Source organism: Agelaius phoeniceus, chromosome Z (assembly GCF_051311805.1).
Source record: "Agelaius phoeniceus isolate bAgePho1 chromosome Z, bAgePho1.hap1, whole genome shotgun sequence".
In the NCBI taxonomy this organism is placed as follows: domain Eukaryota; kingdom Metazoa; phylum Chordata; class Aves; order Passeriformes; family Icteridae; genus Agelaius; species Agelaius phoeniceus.
In genome coordinates, this window is record NC_135303.1 from 16764299 (window position 1) to 16789615 (window position 25317).

At 36.3% G+C, this 25317-nt stretch overlaps 1 protein-coding gene across 1 annotated transcript in view; it reads right to left on the minus strand.

Moving 5' to 3' along the window:
- MAN2A1 (mannosidase alpha class 2A member 1) overlaps positions 1-25317 on the minus strand; it is a 107242-nt gene that overhangs the window by 69498 nt on the left and 12427 nt on the right. Inside the window, exons 3-7 of the mRNA XM_054653333.2 lie at positions 18324-18468; positions 8498-8669; positions 6634-6761; positions 5073-5246; positions 3958-4144 (exon numbers count right to left, since the gene is read on the minus strand). Of these exons, the coding sequence (XP_054509308.2) occupies positions 3958-4144; positions 5073-5246; positions 6634-6761; positions 8498-8669; positions 18324-18468 (806 nt within the window). The remainder of the gene's footprint in view (positions 1-3957; positions 4145-5072; positions 5247-6633; positions 6762-8497; positions 8670-18323; positions 18469-25317) is intronic.

Sequence of the window (25317 nt, forward strand, 5' to 3'; positions counted from 1 at the left end):
TCCTCCTTGGGTTTCTCTCTAAGTATCCAGCAAAACTTATCAGTATTGCTGCTCTCTCTTTTCTAAAGTACTGATAACTGTGGGATTATTATGTGTTTTTAAGGCAACAGCAAGATTTTCCTCAATTGTGAACAACTTCTAATTGCAAGAACAGCAAAGAACATCAATTTAGGATATCCTTCTACATTTCTCTCCAATAACTTCCTAAATCATTAATTTATACAGGAGTGTGAAAGCGCCTGCAGAAAGATCCAGACAGAGCACAATGAAGACAAAAAGTATCTCTGGAGAAAAAAAAAAGCTTCCACTGAATCTCCTTTTTTTCCTCCTTTATTGTTCCCCCATTAAATAGAATTGATATGTTTATCCTGCCTACCTGAATGAAAATCTGAAAACCACACAGGAGATCAGCCATAATAAACTTTTTGTTTTCAAAACTTCAGGCTATCACTGAATGCTTGAGACCTTTCACAAATAAAGAAAATTTTTTTGTACCACAACTCCTTTTAATGCAAAAAAAAAAAGTATTTGACTAACTAAGTACCAAAACAATAAACATGGCTGGTTTTGACCCTTCTTATGTCAAAGGAAGAGGAGCAATAGCCACCTGATGCAGGCAATCACAGACATTAACCACCACATGACCATACAATACAAACATAAACATCTAAAAGCTGAAGGGAAAAACTGGGCTTTTGAACAGCAGCTGGTGAAGAGGAAAGTCCATTCTCTACTTCTCTGAAGCACATAACTTGCAGCAAAGATTCTCTCCTATTCCACGCTTGGGAGAGAGAGATACACACACTGAAACAAACTGTGCTTCTGCTAACAACTCATTTCCATTCAAGGAAAAAAAGCAAATAACCCAGAAAAAAAAATACAAAAAAACTCCTCAGACAAACAAACAAACAAAAAAACCCAACAACAACAACAACCAACAGCTGCTTTTTCTTCCTAGTGTGAAAAACTTCACACATCAGTGTTCAAACATATGGATAAGGATGCAGGTGCAAATCAGGGCAAGTGCAAAGCGCAATAGTAGTCTTTATACCCTCAGCTGTTATGAAATGTAATTAAATAAGTACAGGTTTTCAATTAGGTTGCTGCTTCATTCCTTCTTACCAGGTCACAACTTAAGTGGCAAGGCAATGAGAAATCCTAGAAACTACAAGACCAAAGTTTTCAACTCATCATCTCTTTAATATACATATAAGGCCAAAAGAAATCAAAAGCAACAGTCCCAGCTGAGTGTTCAAGATCTGGGTTTTATTACTTTTGTTTTAGCTTTGGCATGAAAGAAGGTCAGTGATCTAAACCTGGTCTATTAAATTAATCAACTTTTTTCCAACCCACGGATGTCCTGTATTTTTCTAGTCTTAAAGCAATCAGAGATAAGAGGCAGATTAATTAGAATGCTGCAAACCTATAACCTTGGAAAACTTATGGTGTAAAGATAGACTTTTCAGTTCTGGAACTCATATATCTCCTCATTATAACAACTGTGAAATATTATAGAGGTCAGATCAATAACATTTTTGGTTGTCTACAGTATTCCAGCTTTTTCAAAAAACACACATAGCATGTTTTAGCATTCTCCATCAAAACATTACTTCCTGTGTTTTAGTGAGTTTATTTGAAACTGGACACTAAAAGTGTGGTTCGAGTTTTCCAAATGTAAATAACCCTGGCTTCCAACTCAAAGACCACATGTTAGTTTTACTTTTCCCATAGGTATCATACAGCATACTGATGTTTCAACTCCTTGTTAGACAACAAAACTGCTTTTATCTAAAAGAAGCTGATGCAAAATATTAAGTTTCAGAGACCATATTGAGACAATAATCACTTCAACTTGATCATATGTTCACTACATCCCTGCCCCATTTGTCTTATTCTTAAATATCCTTTGACATGTGAAAACCCATTTCTTTTACAAGATCTAATTCAGATTGTTATGCAAAGGTTGTATCTAGGAAGTGCAGGGATTAAGAATAATTAAAAACCAAGACCCTTTAAAAGACTATTTCAAGCAGACACTCTAAATTATATTTATAGCCTCTATGTTTCAGGTATTTGTTATACAAGCTGTTGCTCTTTAGGAAATATTTGTCTCAGCTAATTGAGATATATAGTCAAGTTTTTATTTTTTAAAACTTTGATGTAATGACATATGAATTTTCCTTCCCATGCAATCGGCACTGGGTGTGTCACAATTTTTCTACCTTTCTCCTGTCACCATCATCTTTCTATTCTTTACTATATTAAAACCCCCTTTTTCCTATCATCATACCAATTTCTACCTTTAAATACAGCAGTTGTAAACTATTCTGTTTAATTTTGGTTTTATCTTCAGTAATATTTTGTAACTGAATTTTGTTTAAGTGAAGTTTTCATGATGCTTGTCAGAATTTGTACTCAGAAAAAAAGTGATCCATACTTGACATGTAGACAAGCACTGCAACATAATCACATCATCACTTTAAAACTTCAGCACCAAGGACCAAGAAGTCACCCTGCTCTCCTTAATACATTTGTTACGCTCAGCAATTTGCACTAATTATAAACAGCTGCCTTTGGAAAAAAAAAATTATAAACTTTTACCTTTGGAAACCTGATGTAGTGTGAAGCCTGAAGATAGCAATAGGACCACAGAATACAACTATTTCGTGGAAACACGTTTGGCCATTTAACTCACTTCCCTTTCTTTTGTTTTTTTCCTTTTATTTCTTCCTTTACTCTCCCTCCCCAACTAGCTACCTCCACTATCCACCCCATCACCCAAAACTGAGAAGCAGTTTTGGAGAAGTGTAAATTTGATTCTTAACTGTGGCAAAACAACTCAGTGTTCCTGTTTGAAAAGTAAAACTGAGGTTAATAGGAATTTCCACCCTGGGCACAAAGAAACAGGAATTTTCACCCTGGGTACAAAAAAACAGGAATCAGATTAACTTAAGGTTTACACTTCAGGAAACTTAGGCCACAGGATGCCAAGTGTTTCAAGGATATAGCACAGGAAATATCCCACTGGTTGTACAGCACACTACATTGCACTGCCTCTGAAGTGTTTCACTTGCAGGGAACAGATCCCTGTTCATAAAATTCACAAAAAACACAGTAAACCAGTAACACGAGTCCAAACAGATGACTGTGTTCTGACTGTCATTGAGAGATGGACTCATATATCATGAACAGAAAAATTTTTAAAATGCCACTTCCTTAAGAATAACTTTTCCTCTGATTTCACTGACAGTTATGTTCCCAACTAAGAAGCAAACACTAGGTTATGTAATAGGCATTGTTTACCCATGACAAGCTGGTTTTAAAAGCTTGTACTGGTTTTGGCTGGGGTAGAGTCACAGTGGCCAGTATGGTGCTATGATCTGGACTTGTCTGATGACAGGGTTGGCAACAGAGAGATGATTTTGTTAATTCTGAGCAGGGTTTGCACAGAGCCAAGGTCTCTCCTGCATCTCAACTGTAGGAATGTGTCTCCTGTTGACAGTGACAAAATTATCTTTTGTCTCCTTAAAAAGGAAAAAAGCTTAGAAGTTTCTCTCCTCAATTAGGCAAAAAGACACCTTATAGGACCTTGGGGACTTCACCTCAAACTTAAGGATAGCTAATTGGACAGAAGCTAAAAAGTTTCATTTAAGCAATTTACTAGAAAAAGAAGACAACAAATGAACTATTTGCTTTGGTGAGGTGCTTTACTAGGAGTAAGAGCCTTTTGGGCTGGGCTGGGTTTTTTTGTCTCAACCCCTGAGTTTTCTTATTTTACTCTTCTGATTCTCTTCCCCACCTCCACCAGGGCAGCAGTGAGCTTACTGGAGCTGAGCTGCTCACTGGGGTTGAACCATAACAGAACTAAATTCACCAAGCTATGCCAGATGTCATCTTCGACCAGCATAATTGCATTTTTTTAAGGTTATTTCCTTGAGGAGCATGTAAAAACTGTACCTGTGTTGAACATTTCCAGCATGAATGGCTTCTGGTGGGACTCTCCAAGGGCAACTTATTCTTCCTCCAGGAAGTCGTTTAAAATCAAACTGGCAGCAGATTTTTGGATCCGGACCACAAGTATGAGGAACATCATAGCTATAGAAAGGCATCATATGACAAAGAATATCTGTACTGGATCCCGAATCTGGAATTAAATAGAGTAAAACTTTAAAATAAACCCTTTCAGATTTGCCGAAAGTAAATCACTCCCATGTTCTCCAAGGATTGTACTGGAAAGCTACCACACCAAGACAATTTCTTATTTTGAATATCCATAGCTTGAGTCTATTTTTGTATGTACCTTATGTGTACAAAGAGGGTAAAACAGAGATACGACCAAGACTGGAATGTTCTAGTGAAGCACCAGTTGATTGGGAAAGACAGGAACAAACGTTAGGTGTGTTTTACCCAGATAAAACTTGTGATTTTCAGAATTTTAGATGTAATAAAACACAATAATAATAAACATCTTTTAAACTTTGAGTGGATTAAAACAACAACTCTAAAAAATCAAACATCAAAACAAAACAATGAAAAAACCAAACCAAAAGTCAATCACCCTCCTGTCATTGCCTCATTAGCACAATATTTGAATTAGTTGAAATGTTCCTCCTCCTACACTTTATTTCCACATAGTAGGAAATAAAGGAGTAGAAGGAAGAAGAAAAGTAAAACAAAATAAAAGAATTTTTCACCCCTTTTACTTTTGCAAGGAATATGAGAGAATGGAAAAAACAAGAGAAGGTAAAAGCAAAAATAAAAGTGAAAAGAAAGGAAGATCAGAGGAACAATGGCAATTATATCAGTTTTACATTTAGTGTCTTTCCTAACTCCCAAATATTCTCATTTCCCCTTCTGTTATTCAAAGAGGAGGAAAAAAGAAAAAAAAACTCATAAATCTAAGCTACATGAAAGGGTTTTTTTAAACAGAATTGCAAGTTTAAAATTTTCAGGTCTAGACAAACTCTGATAAATCTTGTCTGTAAATATTTCCACAGTACTTATACAAGTTCTCTTCATATTTTACCTGTGTAAATTAACAAAATAAATTGACATAAAGGAAGAACACATACCCCAGTTCTGTCTCCAAAAAAATTCTAGTGTCTTTTGTGTTGCAAAATGTTTTTTAATTGAATAATGAACTCTCTGTATAAGCATTTTGGAAAATCCTGTGCGCTTCAAAAGGTAAGCCATTGTTGGTGAATGCCCAAATGGATCAATTGCCCATCCCGACTTTGGTTTTACTCCTGTTGACAAAAGGAAAAAGCTTTAATTTTCACTCAAAGAAGATTATTCCAATAATTCAAATGAGAGTACTAAAGACAACATTTCCAAGATTATATACCAAGTTCAGTGTTAAACTTTCTGCAGAACCCTGGAATTAAAAAACTAGAATTAAACAGTTAAACAAACAAAATATCTTATAAGTACGGCATTCTAAAAAAGTTAAAGACTTTAAAAAAGTACTCACTGCTACACTGTTTCAAATTTGCATCAAACCTCTCTATATGGAATCATTAATTGATACACATTCTCTTTCACTTAAAATATATAAGATATTTACACATATTACAATTTAAAAAAGAAATTTGAAAGAAAATGAATAGCTGTGCATAGATAAATGCAATAGCTTGTTGAAATTTCACTGTTATTTAAACAATGTTAATTTTTTTTTCAGAACTATTTTTTTTTTAATTTATTGGTTTGTTGATCAATAGAATCCACTGAACTTTATGCTAAGTAAATAAAAAGCTACATCTAACTCTTGTTAATTCATCAACATGGTTCCTTTGGCACTTTTGCCTTTCCAAAAAAAACACAGTAAGGAATGCATTACCCTTTTACTAGGTCTTCCCTTTCCCCTCCAATTATGTCAAGCTGTGTTTATGGAAATTGCAATCTAAGAACAACAGTGAAACAGCTTTCCAAAATCATTTCAGTTAATTGGGTGAAATAATGTCAATTTATTATTAAAATCACTGTACAAATATTTTCTGTATAAAAAGGTTTCTCTCCTCTTATGGAATTAAACAAAAGAACATTCCAAAGGCAGCAAAACAGTTCAGCCAATGTAACTGCAGTCAGCAGTTCCTCCATTCTAACATTACTATGGGTTTAGGCTTTATAACTACAAGTACTACTGCTGCTACATATATATATATATTTTTTAAAGCCTTACAGAAGAGAATCCAATGAACATAATGAACACAGAGCAGGCAGAACAGATCCAAACACATAAAAGAAGTATCAATTTTTAAGTAATTTTAAGAATTTTGTCATGATATTCAAAAGACAGAAAAGGCAAAGGCTGTTGCGACCAGACACGGGATCTAAAATTCAGCATAACTTAGTGTTAGTATTTGGTTATGACAATATTATATGTATGTCTTACATTGATCAAGACAAAATGCTGTGGCATAAAATTGTTCAAATAACTTTGTCCAGGAACTTTTATCAGCAAACATGAATAGCAAATACCAGACTTGATCCAACATCTTCCTGTACCTAATTTAATGTTTCAGGAAAGCTGAGTAAAAAGAGCCTTCTAAGCACCTCAGAAATTTAACAAAAAAAAAGTATTTTCTCACTGACTTCTTGTATTAACATAGTTAAATTTTAGATTAATGTACATACCAAGGTTCTTTTCTAGCCACTGGTGCCCTTCTATCAGCTGGTCAATTAAAGCAAAATAATGAGAAGAAGCTTCATCAGGCATGACCCATCCTCCTGTTACTATTTCAAATTGTCCATCTTTTATTAACCTGACAAATATATAAATCATATTCAGAATCTTCCATATGAAAACACTCTTAAAATCAATTTCTGTATACTCAACAGGCAATCACCAGCAACATGATTCCAAAATCTATATTGTTTTTGCTACTTCCATCACTGGGCTATATTTCTTTAATCAAACAGGGAAAAAATGAACTGCTGAACAGTGAAGTATTTAATGTCTTTGTGCAAAGAAAACCAGTTCTACTGCATGCACTATATTAGATTTTTTTAAAAATCAGGAAGAAAGCTGTTTCCTGAACAGATTACAAAAATAAAACAAATGTACCACAGTACTGGAGGCCAACTGAGCAAGATGCTTAGACACTGCACATTTCAAGCACTGCTTGAAATATTTCCCCTAATATCTCCCCACCTTTAATCTAATATTCTTTTTAGAATTTTAGAGAGCTGGTAGATCTTGGAAGTTTATTGTATTTACAAACACTTCAGAACACCTCACTCATCAAAATACCTCCTTGAACTAGGTCACAGTACAACCCAGCCTCTCCATTGTCAGTGAACATAAAGATCACACTCCCAGCACCAGGTTGTCCCTACAGTTTCAGCTCTTACACTGTTCACCAGCATGGAAGTGTTTAATGAATTCAAGAAAAAAAAACGCAGTGAACTCATCAAAATTCAGTCCCATCACAGATGGTACCCATAAGAGTAATGAAAATCATGCAACAAAAATAATCTCAAGTGCAGCTTCTCCAAGTCTTCTCCAGTCTCAAGTGCAGCTTAACCAATACCTGACTCGTGTGAAGAGAGGACATAGTTCCCCTAGTGACTGTCATTTACTCTTTACTGTGTTCCAAGAGATATTTTTATGTCAAAAAACCACACAGCTGTGCTATAATACTCACCCACTGCAGATAATTTTTTTAGTAAGTAGCTTTTTGCCTAGATTCCAAAATTTCCACCTTTACCTAAAGTTTGAGTCTGTGAAGGTCTCACAGATTTAATGCGTCCTGCAACACATGCATCTCAAAGAGGGGCACAAGAAGGAGACTATCACAAGGATCAGCTAAGAACTGCCAAGTAAAAAAAGGAAAAAAGGCAAGCAAAAATAAGAAAAAAAAGACCCAGTTTTTGAAAACTCCAAACTAGATCCATAGTGCAAGTTTATCCAAGCAGCCTGCTTCCTTATCTCAATGCCTAGGCAAACATTTTACTTCTATATTCCATTTTGACTTGTGATTTCAAAAATGGCTAAGAAGAGCAAGGGTGTAGAGTACATACTACTTTACCATTAAAGCAGATGCATGTTTATAAAAACCCTTTGTACTAAAACACAAAAGAAACTCACAATTTTTTAGGCAAATAAAAATCACATAAAATCTTCATGTGTGTTATAAAAGGAAAAAAATACCTTATATAAATAGCTAGTATGAAAGATGTATTTATTTTATTGAAAATTCCTTAGAGTGATTTCAAATATATTCGCTACTCCCTTACAATTGGAATGACATGTTCATAGTTGTACATGGGAACTTTTAGTCAAATTTTTAGACAACTCAGAATTTGTCTCCACTTCCCTGAGCAGATTCCTATTTTGCAAATGGGAGAAAACCAAACCAAGCCCAAAAAGTCAGAACTGAAGCAGTTAGTTGGTTTTTCCAGTAATTCCACATCTCAAGTGAAATCTCAAGTTTACAGCGTAGTCAAATACACAAAATCTCAAAACAAGATACACAGAAGAAAAGTTCAGTACTCAAACCTTTTAACAGCATCTCTTTTTTGGCTATCTATTCCATCCCACCATTTTGAAAAGTAGGAAACCTCAGACCATATAAATTTCCTTCGGTTGTCTTCTTGCAGTTTTATAACCATGTTATTTAAAATATGCTGTGTCTGATCTCTGAAGTAATCATCAAAAGTCTTCAGCCAACCTAGGAAAAAGAAAATATAAATGCAGCCTGTTTAGAGAACTAGCTTTTTAGTCTCATTAGAGAGCAGTCCCTGAGAGAACTGGCTCCTTCTCACTCCCCAGAAAAAGCTAAGACTATTCTTAAAAAGCTTTACGTGTCATGGACAGCTTGAAGTGGTAAATTTCCAAGGAGTTTCTTTTTAAAAAAGATTGCATGTTTTACTTTCTAAATGTATAAACATATGGAAATTATTAGTCTTTTCACTTTCTAGTTCTTCTATATTTTGCATGGTAGAAAATTTCATCAAGAGAATACATACAATACTTCTCAAATAATTGTGCTTCAGCGAGATGCAAAGGAAAAAGTAATTTTAACCACATTTTCAGACTTTACAGTCTGAAATTAAAATTTTTTATCCTCTTCATAATACCTTGCATTAGAGAATATATATAAACCCTTTGTACTTAAACACAAAAGAAACTCACAAATTTTTATTCAAATAAAAATCACATAAAATCGTTCTTCTATATAGCTTCTATAAATCTTTCAACTATAGCTGAAAAAATTAAGTCTGTTACTTACTACTTACTCTAGAATGTCACATTCCTATTCCTATCAGCTTTTGTCACGTATGCCCATTTTAAGATTTTGTGAAAGCTTCCACACTATGTAAAGATAGCACTCCAAATAATTATACTTATTTGTAATTCCACTCTGATTTACCAATTCAGTTCTGCAGAGCCACTGCCTTTCTGCTAGTGCTAGTCTGCTTATAGGATACAGGGTTAGACTGTTATGCAATGACATTATATTGTTTCAAAGAAGTTACATAAGTGCAGAAACTTTAACTACTAAAAAATACTTCTCAAATTTAGTTTAAAAAAAACTTCATAATTAAATAAAGTCTGACTATTGACTCAGAAAGGATATATTGTACTTTCTTTTAGGGATACAAAAACTCAAACATTCTTCTTAGGTAGATGCAGAAATACTGCTTTTAATTTGCAAAAGAAGAAATAAAACTGTAACACTCCAGAGGAAAAGTTCTAGGTCATTCTTTTTTCTTTTACAGATGTTTAGCATCTAGAAGACTCATCACCTTTGATACAAGTTTCTGTACAGATCGATAAGTGGGGTCTAATCTGTCTAAAAAGGGTAAAATGCATTATGTCAAGGTAGATAATATGAGGGCTTAAAGCATAAAATCAAAACATACTTTCTGTAGAGGAATGGAAACAGTTTAATACAAAAAAAAAAAAAAGCAGTAAATTATTGCTATGCAATAGTTTAAAGGCTAAAAAAAACCCATGATGAATAATCTGAATTTGTAATCAGATTTCTTTCTGACCTCTTCCCACTTCAGCCTGGGTTGGTTTTTTTTAACAGATGCTTCCACTCAAAGAATTGAGATCACATAGCAAATTATTCTTTCTCAATTCTCATTTACTTTTCAACAAATCAAGGGAATATTTTACTGATAAATACATTAAAAATATCCACGTGTATTAGACTACCAGTTTATAGCTTTATGCTAGAAATTTCTTCTGCAAGAGACAATATCAGCCTAGCACACAACTAATGGAGGATAAATTAAAACCATTTCTATGATTTTCCTTTACAGAAAAATATCATCATAATAAACTACTTAAAAATATTTTATATTGCACCAGTAAAAGCAAATTTACATTAAATTACTCTATGGAAACATTCAATACATTAATACACCAGCCTAACTGAAACACTGATTTAAATGTCAAAGTAGCTGACAAAAGAGTACAGTATGATGTAGGAAGAACAGTGTTATAATAAAATTGTTTTGTTTTAACACACTCAGTTTATTAAGCTAAGGAAGACTGTAACATGGTTAACACACTGAACTGAATACACTCCAGAGAGTCCTAGGAAATTTTCACAGGTATTCATAGATTTAGCTGAAAGCCAACAGACAGCCCTCTGAAATGTAAGTACCATACATCTACTTATTTATTAATTGAACAGAACATTCTGCACTGAAAAAGGTCTATAATGATCATCTAGTCCAACAGCCTGACCACTTCTGGGTTGACCAAAAAAAAAGTTAAGAGAATTATCCAACTGCCTCTGAAACAACATCCCCAGGAAGCTGCAGAGAGCAGTGAGGTCACTCCTCAGCCTCCTTTTCTCCAAAATGGACAAACCCCAGCTGACAGCTGAGGAGTCCTCAGCTGCTCCTCACTGGACAGCCCTTCCAGCCCTTCCACCAGCCCCACTGCCCTCCTCTGGGTGCATCCCAGTGCCTTCACATTCTTCCTCAAGTGTCCTGCTCTAAACCCCAAGACTTACAGAGACTCTTCAAGTTTGCATGGAGACATACAATAAAATTAAAATACATTTAAAAAAATAAACTAAACAAAATAATGGATAAAACAACGTACAGTTGCTAGCTAAAGTATTATTTCACACTTCAGTCCCTAATACAACATAAGACTCTTCAACTCAAGTTCATTTTGTGCTTATCCACAAACTAAGAATTTGTTCTTAGGCTGAAAGAAGAGACTTACCAGTGCATTTCAAACAGGAAACTTTCAATATAAAGACACTTTACACATGGAAAAATTGCAATAGTTTAAAGCTGCGATTACCAAGACTAAGTATGCTATTAAAACAAAATAACACTTGGTGGTTTAAATGTACATAAAGACCTTTGTCAACATAAAAGTCACAAGATCACAGAATCACTGTAAAAGAGTAAAAGGCTGTAAAAGACATCTGAAACTATCAAGTCCAACTCTGACTAACCACCACCTTATAAATCATATCATGACACTGAGTGCCACATGTAGTTTTTCCTTTTAAATCTCCAGGGATGGTGACTCCACCATTCCAATGTTTAACAACACTGTAAACAAGAGAAAAAAATACTACTGTCTTTCATATTATTATGATAGGCTTGACTTAATACATGTTGAGGACTTTGCGAGATACTTTCATTTTCTGCCAGCCTATGTGATAACAACAGAGGGTACACACTGCTGAGCTGCTTGCCTTTTGATCCTCTCTCTCACACTTGTCCTCAAAAGTGTGGAAACTTGCTGTCTGTCCCCACCTCCATGAGATTTATCATCATTATGCAGCAGCTTGTTTAATCGATTTTTTCCCCTACTGTAATGTAAATTTACTTGGCTTGACAGCAGACTCCAAGAATCATGTCTGAATATCAACACAACTCATTGCTCTGCAAAAAATCCTGAAATATTTCATTAACTGATTTGTCACTATTCCTGTCTACATTTTAAAGTTCAAATTCTTTCTTGAAGCTCTCTCAGCTCCTTGCACTACAGAAAGGCAGTCTTGTGTCTTAGCATGGTTGACATAGATGTAGAGATAAAGGGAACCTTGCAGGACAAAATCAGAACAGAAGCTGATATATTAGTATTCAAAATTATTTATTAAGCAAAAGCACTTAACAATTTGATCATGACAAAGATCACAAACCCATTTCTAACAAAAGTATTTAGGTACTGCTGACGTACAACTGCAGGACTCCTGGGGTGGTTGTTTACATTTGCATTCTTGCTTTTTGGTTTAAAATAACTGTTGAAATAAAACCAAATAGGCTTTTCAATTGCTTACTTCCACAAATCACCCTCCACTCTTTAAGAGGAAATGTGCCTTAAAAAAAATTTCTTGTTTCTGATGAAGTCTGTCTTAATAAGAGGCAGATCATCCCATGAATTTCTGAAATATTATGCCAGTATATACTAGATTAATGCATTTTTGATAGAAGTTTGCATCTCTGATTCACTTTTCAGGAGATCATAATTAATTTCACTGATTCTAAAATTCACCCATCAGTGACACTTTCTGCAACACAAGAAACTTGAATAATTAATTTATTTTATGTCAGTATTAAATAAAACCAATACATTTCAGCTAGCACTATACAGTTTTCCAGAAAATAAAAGCATTCTCTTTGCAAATATATTAGTGGAATGTGAGTTCTTAGTCTTCAAAATGTACACCCAAGTTAGTAAAAAATATCTGTAATTTTTTTCCTTCTCTTTTTTACATTTATGCTTGATTCTCAACTTACTAGCTCCTGTGAGAAGACTTAAGTGACTGTTTTGATAGCTGAGGAAGTAAAAAAAAGTGTCTTAAACTGTGAGGATATTCTTGTTCTTAATTACGTCCAAGCTCCACAAAATACAAACAAAAACCACAAACAAACTAAAGGATATGTAGCCATGACTTCTTCCCTCTAAAAGAAGAGCTCTAAAGAGCTTAGCATGATGTGCATGTGTGTTTAATTGATCATACTCAAGCAATAACAATAAGGCAAATACCAGAAATAAATCCAAAAGCTAAGTTTCAACTTACCTTTTAGTAAGTAGGATTACACATAAAAATAATTTGGATTAGCTCCTTTGTAGATTCAGCATTTTTTAAAGTCCCTTATTTTAAAGTAAGGAATACACACATCTTTTTTTTTTTTTTTTTAATTTAGAAGTACTGCATCATTCTATGATGTAAAATACAGAACTGACATACAATATTTTATGGATGTTTCTGACATAACACTTCAGTGCTAATTTCACCAAAAAGTATCTTTTCAACAAAGATGAATGACTCACAGCAAGACTGTGAAATAAAACTTGAAAAACCCGATGGTAAGGCAATCTCAAATTAAAACTGAAAGCTGTATAAGATTGTTTCAGGGGACTTTCTTTCTCTGATTTGACTATGTGAAACAGAAAAATGAAAAAACATTCTTGTGTTAGCACATTCATTCTGATTCAAAAGGAATTAGACAGATGAGCTTCTTGTTCCTGCAAAATAACTACCAAAATAAAATAATTAAGGTAGATGAAAATACACTGAAATTAAAAAAGTAAAACAGTGTATTTACTTTTCCAACAGCATACCTTAACTTGTAAAAGATCTCTGCTCAAGGTAAAACAAGAATTATTTGATTTATCAGGCTTAGTATCATAAGCATAACTAAAAACTCAAATGATTGCACATTTCACAAAAAATAAAATCTGCCATGATCTGTGAGGTACTACCAAAATTATAATTATAGACTTCTTACATTTTAAGTCCTATGCAAGATCTGGTTTTGCTTTTGTACATATCAAATCTGCTGCCATCATAGCTTAGAAAGGAAATTTCTACTGATGAGCAGTCAAAAGTGTCCTTTCTGTAACAGTTCTCTTGATTTCCAAAGGAACTGCACCTCTTCTGCAAACACAGAAATACTGAAAAATAAGCCAGGAATAAAGCTGTAATTTCCCTCATTGAGCATGTCAAGAAAAACTTGTGAGCTGCCCATTTCTTGTATTGTGGTGGGTCAGAAAAGAGCTTAAGCAATCTCTCTTCTGGTGAAGAAGTCACCAGAAAAACATATCCAGAGCCGGTCAACAGAAAACGTATGTGAAACTCCACAGTGTATTAAGATCATCAAATTTTATGGTTAAGTTTTCTTATATCTTAACACTGACTTAGGTCTATATAAATTTCCTCCTGAGAAATGGAGACTGTCTTAAATAATAAAAGATTATTAACATGAGTGGTTGTAAGGCAAAATTACCAATGTCATAGATAATTGATGAAGTGTTAAAAAGCAGTGTTTAGTTCTGAACTTTGTGCCCATACACTTGCATGTGGGTTGAGAAGCAGGAGAAAAATCTATTTCAGTCACTTTCAATTCCACTTAAGTGCTGCTTATACTAGGGCTGTAACCACCACATTCAGCAGTGAGATACTGGTACACACATATTTTAGAAAGCTCATGTCTCAATTTTTAAATAATTTAATGAGTAGCCATTACCAAAATAATTTCAGATCAATAGATGCTAGAGGTGACTTTCCCTCCCTCCAGTCATATCCAAAACTCGTCTTTCAAGTCCATCTGTGCTGGCTGACAATCTTGCCAGCCCTGATCTGAGCTCTCCCCTTTGCATTTCAGCTGCCTCCTCCACCTCAGGCAGCCACAAAACACCACAGCTGAAGCAGGTGAGAGCCAACACAAGGGCTCTGCCAGCATAGTAGGTTAGTTATGTGCTCACTCCTTAATCTGCACATGACAGAATTGCCACCTATCTGTGATAGCTGTAATCTCACACAACAAGGAAACTTCTCTCCATGATTTAAGATTAAGACATGCTACTGAGGTGCTCAAATCTTTATCAACTGCCAGCAACTAAAGTAATTGTGGTACTACTGATCAAAAGTCTGAAAGAGACCTACTCTCAACCCATTTCCCAAAAGGGAAACACTTTAGCTACTGCAGAGAGAAGCACAAAGATCCCAAGTTTGCAGGTCATGGTTAAATTCACACAGAAGCATTTAACCCAGATTTAGCATCACAAAGTGTTTCAGAGCACTGGCACATTCAGTCATCCTCCAAAAAAGAAGGTAGACTTAAACCCACCATCTTCCCTACTGATTGTGTTTCACAGATTCACAGAATCTGTGACTTGGATTGCAAAGGACTATGCAATTTCTAGCCCCACATGATGGGCAGGGATGCCACTCCCTAGACAAAGTTGTTTCAAGGCCTTTTCTTTGCCTTTGAGCTACACATTCTCGCTAGCATAAATGGTTATGTGAAAAGTTAAAGAGGAAGTAGCTTCAGATGAGAAAACATAAAATCTAATGAGAATTTGAAGCTTCTGCAGCTAATGTACCTTCACTGACCCCATTTCTTGGTAAATATCTTTCACATACCTTGAAATCACTAGAACCTGCAGAAAAAGTACCTCATGACTTGAACAGAAACAGGTGAAGTTATCAGCAAATCTCTTCACAGCTTACCTCAGGATATTTCCCTGCAGCTCCTAAACCTCATGTGCCTGAGAAGTTACCTCAGCCTACACAGTGCACAGGGTGTTTGCTCAGTTCAGGTAAAGACATTCCAGGAGGGCAGATGTGACACCAGGCCACTGGCCTCTAGCGGACTGCCAACAGTCCTGTACCAGTTAGGATGTGATCCCAACAGCTTCAGCAGGAAAAAGGGAGACAGATAAACTCCACACCCCATTCTAGTAGACCCAAGAGAATGAGAAGTTCCGTATATTGCTTTAGGATTGCTTTGATTCATTATGTGCCAGAGCTGCTTCTTTCAAGGGAAGTCTTTAGGAGAACTACAACCACAGAAGAAATAGACGGACATGGGTTCAAAGATATCTCAATAAATAGGCAAATCTAGGTCTATACTGTGATTATTTGCTCTGAATATTTTTACCATATCCATATTGCATTAATTTACCTGTCATAACTAGACAGTAATATAGTAATTACACATTCCAGCATTCATTTTCTTTGAAAATGCTATATATGTTCAAATAAAAGCCATTTATGTTTATACCTTCACTCAAATACACAGTACTTCATACAACAAATTAAATTTTAGAGAGATATACAGTAGTAAAATTTAATATTACTTTAATTGTGGCTTTTTATGACAACAACCAGTGCTCCCAGCTGATTAGGAGATAATGTTTGTTCTCCCCCAACCTCTTAGGTGATCCAGAAAACTTTACCAGCTAACCCACTAGTCACTCCCCCACCCACCAAACCTGAATGATACTTCCTATCTGCCTACACCATCCTCTGATCCATTCCAAACAAACTAGGGGGTGTACTAGCTCTAGCTGCCTCAATCCTCGTCCTATTCCTCACTCCATTGCTACAAACATCAAAACTGAGATTCATAACTGCCGCCCTCTATCACAAATCCTCTTCTGAACCCTAGTTGCTAACGTCCTCATTCTAACCTGAGTAGGCAGCCAACCATAGAACATCCATTCATCATCACTGGCCAACTAGCCTCATTCATCCACTTAACAATCATCCTAGTTTTCTTCCCCCTTGCAGCCACCCTAGAGAATAAACTACTCAAACTCTAATTAACTCTAATAGTTTATAAAACCATTGGTCTTGTAAGCCAAAGATTGAAGACTAAACCCCTTCTTAGAGTTACCCTACCATCCTATCTCAGGAAGAAAGGATTCAAACCCTCATCTCCAACTCCCAAAGCTGGCATTTTTAACTAAAATACTTCCTTCCACTAAAGAGCCCGAATCGCCCCCCGAGACAACCCTCACACAAGCTCCAACACCACAAACAGAGTCAACAACAATCCTCACCCCCCAATCAAAAGCAACCCCACTCCCTCTGAATACAACATAGCCACCCCACTAAAATCTGATCGGACCGACAACAGAGCCCCCCTATTCACCATCCCCTCATCCGCTAATAACCCCAACACACCCCGTATAACAAGCCCCACCACCACAACCAACCCTATCCCAAGACGATAACCAACACCACCCCAATTAGCCCAAGCTTCCGGATAGGGATCCGCCACCAATGACACTGAATAAACAAACACTACCAACATCCCCCCTAAATAAACCATAACAAGCACAAAAGACACAAAGGAGACCCCTAAACTTACTAGTCAACCGCTGCTACACCCCTAGTAAGCCCCAACACCCCTAGTAAGGGGAAGGGTTAGATGCAACTGCCAACCCCCCCTAGAACAAAACACAACCCTAAAAATAAAACAAATTCTATCATAAATTCCTACTCGGCCTCTCTCCAAGATTTATGGCCTGAAAAGCCATCGTTACAAAATTCAACTACAGGAATGCCTAGCTTTGCCTTTCCTTCCCCCCGCCCCAGCATGTTTTCTTCATGCTTTCAGGGTATGTATAGTAATGCATCACACTCTCTGCCCCATCAGACAGTCCATGAAATGTAGGATAATCCACATCATATGTCATGCCACTCCATCAAAAACCCAAACATTATCTCCTAAACAGATGATATTTGGCCAGTACACTCACCAGACACATTCTTGTTTCAGGTACCATATAGCCCAAATGCTCCTACCCACAGCCAAGCTGCAAGTGTTATCCAAAGACCCAGAAACTTATCTACAGTACACAACACTCAATCTCGTAAATGAGGAATGTCCCAGTACACCTTTGAATTCCCCTAGTCTACAGGATTTGTCCACCTCCTAGGTAATATTCACGAGAGAGCACATTCTCATGGTCAGTATACATGTACCAGGACCACAGTGTAGCAATATAATTCACTTCTTGGTAAATTTTATCAAGAAGTCATTCCAAAATAAAGGAACACTTCTCCATTTTGTTTATTACGCTGTAAACCCACTTGGGTGGAAATGAAATTATGTAGGTATACTTAAATTTCTGTTTAAATCTAGACTTTTCATTATCCCACTATAGTTGGGGGTGTGCACAAAAAATGTGAAGAAAGTGTCAAAACCTTCTGATTTGCCATTGTCACATCTTCTAGGGGCACATTTCTTTAGCACAGGCTGAGGATTAAATATCTATGACAGTCCAAAAAATCAAAATAAGAACGGATGGTATTTAATGCAGCAATGTATAAACTGAATGTGTGACCAGAATTTCATCACTTTTCAATTTCAACACTGAAGTTCTGCTCCAGTTAATAAATTCAGTAGACATACAACTTGTATCATAACAGTTGTCATTGGAAGTCAATGACACTTAAATCAAACATGTTTCACTGCCTTGCTAGACTTAAATCTAACATATTAACTGGTATGTTTCAAAAAAATCCAAATCTTACCAGAAATGGCAATGCATTTCCTAATTCAAAAGTCTCTAGATCCTCAAATCAATTCAGTTAACGTATTACCTGGATCATTATGTGAGTGAGGCACAACAAAAACTTGAAGTGGTTCACTATCCCATTCATTTTCGTTGTATGTGATATCAAATCCTTGTTTCCAAACGCCACCATCTGGATTATCAAAAGGAAGAATGTCATAGACATCCAGCATCTAAAAAAGAAAAATTAAAGGAATATAAAACATGAATTCACAGAAACAGTTCTGCTATTAAAAAGTAAAGCTGTTTTCACCTAAAATGGATCAGCTTGTTCATTGCAGAGGGAGGGATGATGTGCCAAATGAATAGAAAACTGACAAATGAGAGCAAGTTTCAAATCACACTAGGACACCCAAGACACAGCTGCCAGGAAGAGGAGCATTTGGCAGGCTCTGTTCTGAGAAAACTGACATTGATTAGATAAACAGTAGGATTAAGAGCCTTAAGTCATAAAAATTATGGCAGCTCACAATGGTATTGGGCAGGAGGGTATGAAGAGAATTATACAGAATAACACAGAACACTAGACACGGGAATGCAGGAAATGAAGGAAATAAACTGAGAAAGAAGTAATGACATGACTAAGAGAGAGATAGGGGCAAACATCAAAATCACAAAAAGGAACTGAAAGAAGCTATCAGCAAAAATGTCGATAACTACAGCCAACTGCTATAACAAAGCTTCTTATAAATTTCCTGTTCCCCAGTACACTAATTGTACAAGGAAGGACATATTTCACTTGTCAATGCAAATAAAAAGGTTACAGACAAATAAAGCAACTCTACAATTATTGTAACAAGTTCCTATGAAACTTAGGGAACACCATATAGCTTCAAAGAGAGTCTACTAATATGAGATTCATGAAAATTTTTTTGGTAAGGCTCTGGTTTGCTTTTAAGAAAGAAAACAACGTACAAACATGAATTGACATCAGACAATCAATTCCTGACATTCTAGTTTAATAATTAAACTTTAATCAGTTCCAAACCTATGTTAGAATACAATTGTACACCTGACAAACTTTCTATGAAAACCAATACATCTACACAAAAAAAGGACTCTATAGCAGTCATTCACTACTTCAACTCCACAAGAGTTAAACCTTCCCAGTGGTAAGGTGCTTTCTGTCCTGCTAGGAAAACTTAAAAAACTACCGACATCTGAAACAAATATCCAACTAAAGAAATTAAGGCCTTGCAAAAGTTGACTTTGGCCTCCAACCAGCTGATCTCTCATTTTTACTCATCAACAGAACATGAGGAGAAATATAAATTATTATGGGTGAAGATAAAAACAGAGAGGTCACTTACCAATTTTCATTACAGGAAAAACAGACCTGACTTTAAGAATATTAAATTAATCTGTTGCCAATTAAAATAGAGTTGGATAGTGAGAGATAAGTCAATGATGTTTCCTCTCTGTCATTCTCTCCTTCTCACATGTTTTGCCTGCTCCAGCATGAGAGCCACAAGCCACGGCATATCAGGAACTCTTCCAGTATGGATCCCCCACAGGCTCCAGTTCCTCCTGAAAATATCCACCTACTATGGAGAGATCCCGCACAAGTTTCAGGGAAACTTTTTCTCCACTGTGTCTTCCCAACCTGCCCCAGTGACTAGAATGCCTTCTCTGCTTCCTTCATCAAGGACCGGGGTGTTCATAGGATGGTTCCTCCCCTGTTTTTAGCCTTTAGACTGTCAGGCAGCATTTTACCCTTCCTTAAAACCCATTCTGCCAGAGGTACTGACACACCTTGCTGATGGAGGCTGTACCCTGTGGTGGGTCTGGAGCTGTGTCTGGCACAGGGCAGGTCTGTCCTCTCCTCACATTTACTGGAGACCCTCACTGCCAACACCTGGACATCTGCACCCAGAGCATTCAACCCTCACCTCTGTGAAACACTTACTTAAGAACAGTCAATAAAATATATATTCATCACATATTCATCACATAAACTTCATTAACATTAACAAAAAGTCCCCAATATTTCCCATACTAAAATCAAAGTGACATAAAAATCCTGAGAAAGGGAATTTTTTACAACACCCACACACAAGGTAAATCTCCACTCCTTGCCCTTTTCACCTCATAAGAACAACAAAAGAATCCCCACAGTTATTTCACTCTGGCAATGTTTAGTCCAAGTTTTAGCCATACAACTCCCTATCTCTTAATCCTCAAGACAAAGATTCTCTGCTTAAAGATAGAGCAGTGGGTTGACCTTGGATGGGTTGGAATCTGACAGCCAGAAAAGGTCAATCCAACCACAGGCCTTCAGCTTAAGGCATAAAGGAAACTAAGTAATGTAAGAAGGGAAAGCAACTCAGTAATCCTACATCTAGCAGAGCCTCAGCTGGGCCTGCAATGTGCACTAGATACCTAAAACCTGTGAGGGATTCCATGTACACCAGGCATCTCTGGCCTGTGTGAGATGATCTTATCACATCACTGGTTCCCCAGGATTGCTTCAATCTTTGGACAATATTGATTAGTGGAAAACACAGGTTTTGTGCAATACTTGAACATCTGTTCATTCTGTACAGTCAGCATGAAGGGCCCAAATAAGGTTTATGCTGAAGTTGGCCAGCCTAATAGCATATATTGTAAATACCTATTAGGCTAATTTATTTATTAGATAAATAATAAATAATACATATTTTATATAATATAGATAATATCTTATTATTTCATATTTTCTAAATATAGTCCTTTCTAAAACCTGAGTTTGAAAAACTATATCTTTTCTCTGCAATACAATGTTCTGGAGAAAATTTAAGTGCATACTTTGTAAATTTGCCAGTTAATAATGAATGGCCTTAATACTGATAAACTTTTTGGACATTCCAACCATGAAAATATGATTTGATTTAAAAAGTAGTAATTCATTGAATTCCACACATTCCGACGAGTTTTTCTTATGGATGTAGTCTGAATTCAACAAGCAACTTTCTGCTCTCTTCAAGATACTAATTTTTACAGTCTTAACATTCATCATTTTTTTCCCTTACATCCACCACTTTACAGCAATTTCAAACCAAGCTGATATGACTATGAGCTCAAGAGACAGAAACTGTGATTCAGGAAATAAGACTTGGAGTCCCTGACTTATCATCTAGAGATGTTTGCTGCCTTGCAAAGCCGTAAATCCTGGGTATTGTAGAGGAACTGCTGAAGCTTGTCCAACTCAATGGCTACTATCCCTTGTTATACTTCCATGTGGGGATCAGTGATACTGCCAGAGGCAGCACAGACTGCATAAAAACTGACTGCAGAATTCTACAGGTAATCAAGGTCACAGGTGGTGTCCTCTTCTATCTGCCAGTGAGGGGGATAAGACTGTGAGAGGAGGACACTGCTAGTATAGATAAATAATTGGCCTCAGAGTTGGTGTTTGGGGTTCTCTGACCCTGTTTTCAGATCTGTGTCTGCTTGGGAGAGAAGAGATCCAGCTAAGGGCAGCAGAGGTACCTTTGCCAGGAAGACAGCTGAACTATTAAGGAGCTTGTGGCTAAGAATAAAAGGGGACTGAGAGAATCAACAGCAGCCCTGTCAGGGAGTAGCTGTCAGGAATGATGTCACATGGAAGGATTTTCAAAAAAGTATAAGAAATCAATAAACCTGGATCACCTCCAACATGTGTAGACAAGCAAGGAAGTACCTACAAGACACAATCACACAGAAATCCCCAAAATCCTTCCTGGCAAATCAGCATGCTGGAGTGCCTCTCTGAAGGCATCCTGGCCTGTATCAGAGACAATGTGGCCAGCACAATCAGGGAAGTGATTGTTTCTTCTGGAAACAGGGCCAGCTCAGGGAATACCTAAACCAGTCAGACCTAAACCAGTAAGTCCATGGTCCCTGGTGGGATGCACCCATGAGTGCTGGCTTTTGTCTGCAAGGCCACACTTGAAAGGCTTTGAAGGATCATGGTGATGAGAAGCCCAAAGACTGGAGGAAAGACACGTCTCTCCTGTCTTCAAGACAAGGCAAGAAGGACCACCCAGGAAACCAAAGGCAGAGAGTGCAGAGAAGGTAGAGCCAGTCTCTTTCCAGTGGTGCCCAGAGACAGGATCAGAGGTGATGGGCACGCACTGAAAGTTCCTCCCGAATATCAGGAAAAGCTTTTTGCCTGTGAGGGTGACCAAGCACTGGCAAAGGTTGCCCAGTCAGGCTGTGCACTCACCATCCTTGGAGATACTGAAAAGTCACCTGGACATGATCCATGACACCTGACTCTTGGTAGCCCTGCTTGAGCAGGTGGTTGGACCAGATGACACCCAGAGTTCCCTGGCAACCTCAACCATTCAGATTCAGAGGTTAATTAAAAGCAGTTTAAAAAAAAGACAAGAAAAACCATCAAAAACTTCCACTGAAATCAACTAAAGCCAGATCAGGCTGGAATCCCTACAATTACGAAAAGAAATCTAAAAGACAGAAGTTAAATCTTTTTTCTCTTTCGTACAACACCATCCTCAGTAGGAATTGTGCAAAGGATTAATTATAAATTGCATCATCACTCAAACAAGTTACATGATTGCAAGTGAAGAATAAATTCCAAGCCAGTCAGCAAAAGGCAAAAGAGGTTAAAGAAAGTATTTCACAGAGATATTTTAGATTCACATCTAAGTATAAAATACAGATATAGCAATAAAGGACTTTTTATAAACAGTAGACAGATAGAAATTCAAAAAGGATGCTGCCTGTCTTCATTGTAGCTGCTTCAGAAGATAGCCAAGCTTCTACAAGCTTTTTATTAAACCATTGGGAAGGTCATTCATTGTCTTTTTTCTACATGGGCTTATTCTTTCTCTATACTGAAGGACTCAAACTGCTGAAATTATATAAACCACATGAAAACATCATAACATCTTAACAGTGAATACTAAACTACTTCTCAGAAGAAATAAAAGCATATATCGTGCCTCTTCAAACCACCTTTTCAAAGAGTGATTCATGTCTCATTTTCAAAAAGAGTAACATTATTAAGCCTGATGTTAGATGCTTCAGTAGTTGAAATGGACAAGAGGAGGAGACACCTCACTGTATTATTTAAAAGACCTTCAAGCTCAGCATGATGGCTATTGAGAATTCCATCTTCTCTGAGCACAAATGCCAGATACTTCTTGAACTACTAAACTGAAAAAGCAACAGGTCACATCCATATTGAATCTAGTCATCTTCATTTTTGTTAGTTTATTATCTGTCTCTATTATTTATCTTTTGGGGGAAAAAAGTACACATTAGTCTTTTACCTGATTTAAATTATAGCATTCTCAAGTCACCTCTATTTTCAGTTTCCAGTTCTGTTACAGGTTTCCAACAACTTACAAACAGCACAAGTAGAAGTAAACAATTTCTTGATTTACAATTCCTCCATGAAAAAAACATCCTTCATCCTTTGGTCTCATTTTGTTAGAAACTTGGTTTTTCTGTTTTATGAAATCACATATCTTTGAGTGACAAATCTAGCAATATTTCTCAATGTATCATCACAAGGTTTTTTAATCCATATTTGAATATCTTCTTACAATGATTTCTCCATTATGGGAGACTATAATCAACTTCCATGATTTATTCAGTGAAAATTCTTTTGTCTTCATTCTGTAAAGTTTTTTTTTTAAAATCCAAACACTTAATCTCACCTATATTAGCTCTTACTACTTTCTAGTCTCTCATATACCCACCTGAGAGACAAATATGGGAGAAGTAATGTAAAAATCTGTGGGTTTAAGTTAATGTTTACAAACAGCAGAAATTAACACATATTTCTTTCAAAAAGCGCTCAAAATAATTATTGAAAATGTCTCAAATAAATTAACTGAGCATGCAGAATACATCAGGGTTGGTAAAGTATTAAACAGTAAAACTGTTTTTAGTTTTACTATTTAGATCAGTGATTTAGATCAGCTTGTTAACATGGTGCTAGAGGAATTCTGCTAAAGTCAAGGTCTTTTAAAGTCAAACACAAGTCTAGATTCCATAACTGAAATGCAGCTCAGACTCACAGGGTGAGAAACTAACTGTGTACAGAAGCACAATTACAGTGACTTAATGATGGCAGTGAATAACCTGCTGAGCAGAGGGTGCAATGCAATGACACAGAGAACATCAAAGTCCTCCTCCCTGCACAAGGAAGAAAGGAAAGTGTGAGTAGGAGAACAGTGTGTTTTCTTCTTATCTACATGTGAATATACATAAAAACAAAGAAAATTATCCAAAAGCAGTATAGCAACAATAGATCTCCATTAGGTAGGTAGTAGGTAGTTGGGTGATAGCAGGTGTATATTCTTGTATTCTCCATGTGTGAAGCAAAAAACAAAAAGCAGTTTTAGAAAACATGTTTTACCTTCTATTCATAACCAGTTAACATATCCAAGAATTTAAGATAACACATTTTATCTCAAAATTCATTTACTAGAACTTATTTTTAATGCACATAACAAAGTACATCACCTAACATAGTAATAGATTGTACAATGAATAACCTGTTAATAAACCACTAACTTGAAAGCCTGTAACCACAGCTCCAGATGTTTCACTTCCCTGCACAGAAGTCTTGATGCATATCAGACACAAAAAGAGGTGTTCAGATACTGCCTTTAAAAAGCCTACTTTCTCTATAAAAGACATTAAGGTAGTGCCTATTCCTGAAGAGTTTAAAAGTATTAAGCATGATACATCAGAGGTTAAAATTGTTCTAATATGTGCATTTATTTGTCTGAAGTCCACTGTCTTTCTCCTGCAAGAGAAATACTTCAAATTCTAAAGTGAGAAAGCTGGACTTCAAAATTTAATCTTTGCTTTAGAGCACTATGAATATTTATAGTACTCCCACAAGACTCACAAAAACAGTACAGATCACAAACTTCACAGAGTATTCTCAGTGCTCCTGAATCACTCCATTAAAACTGAATATATAAGAGTCCATGAACTCAAAAGCATCACCAGAAAGTAAAATAAATTCAACTTGAAGTGTTTGACTTTAAAAACTTCAACCTCCACAGTTTATGCCAAGCAGTCAA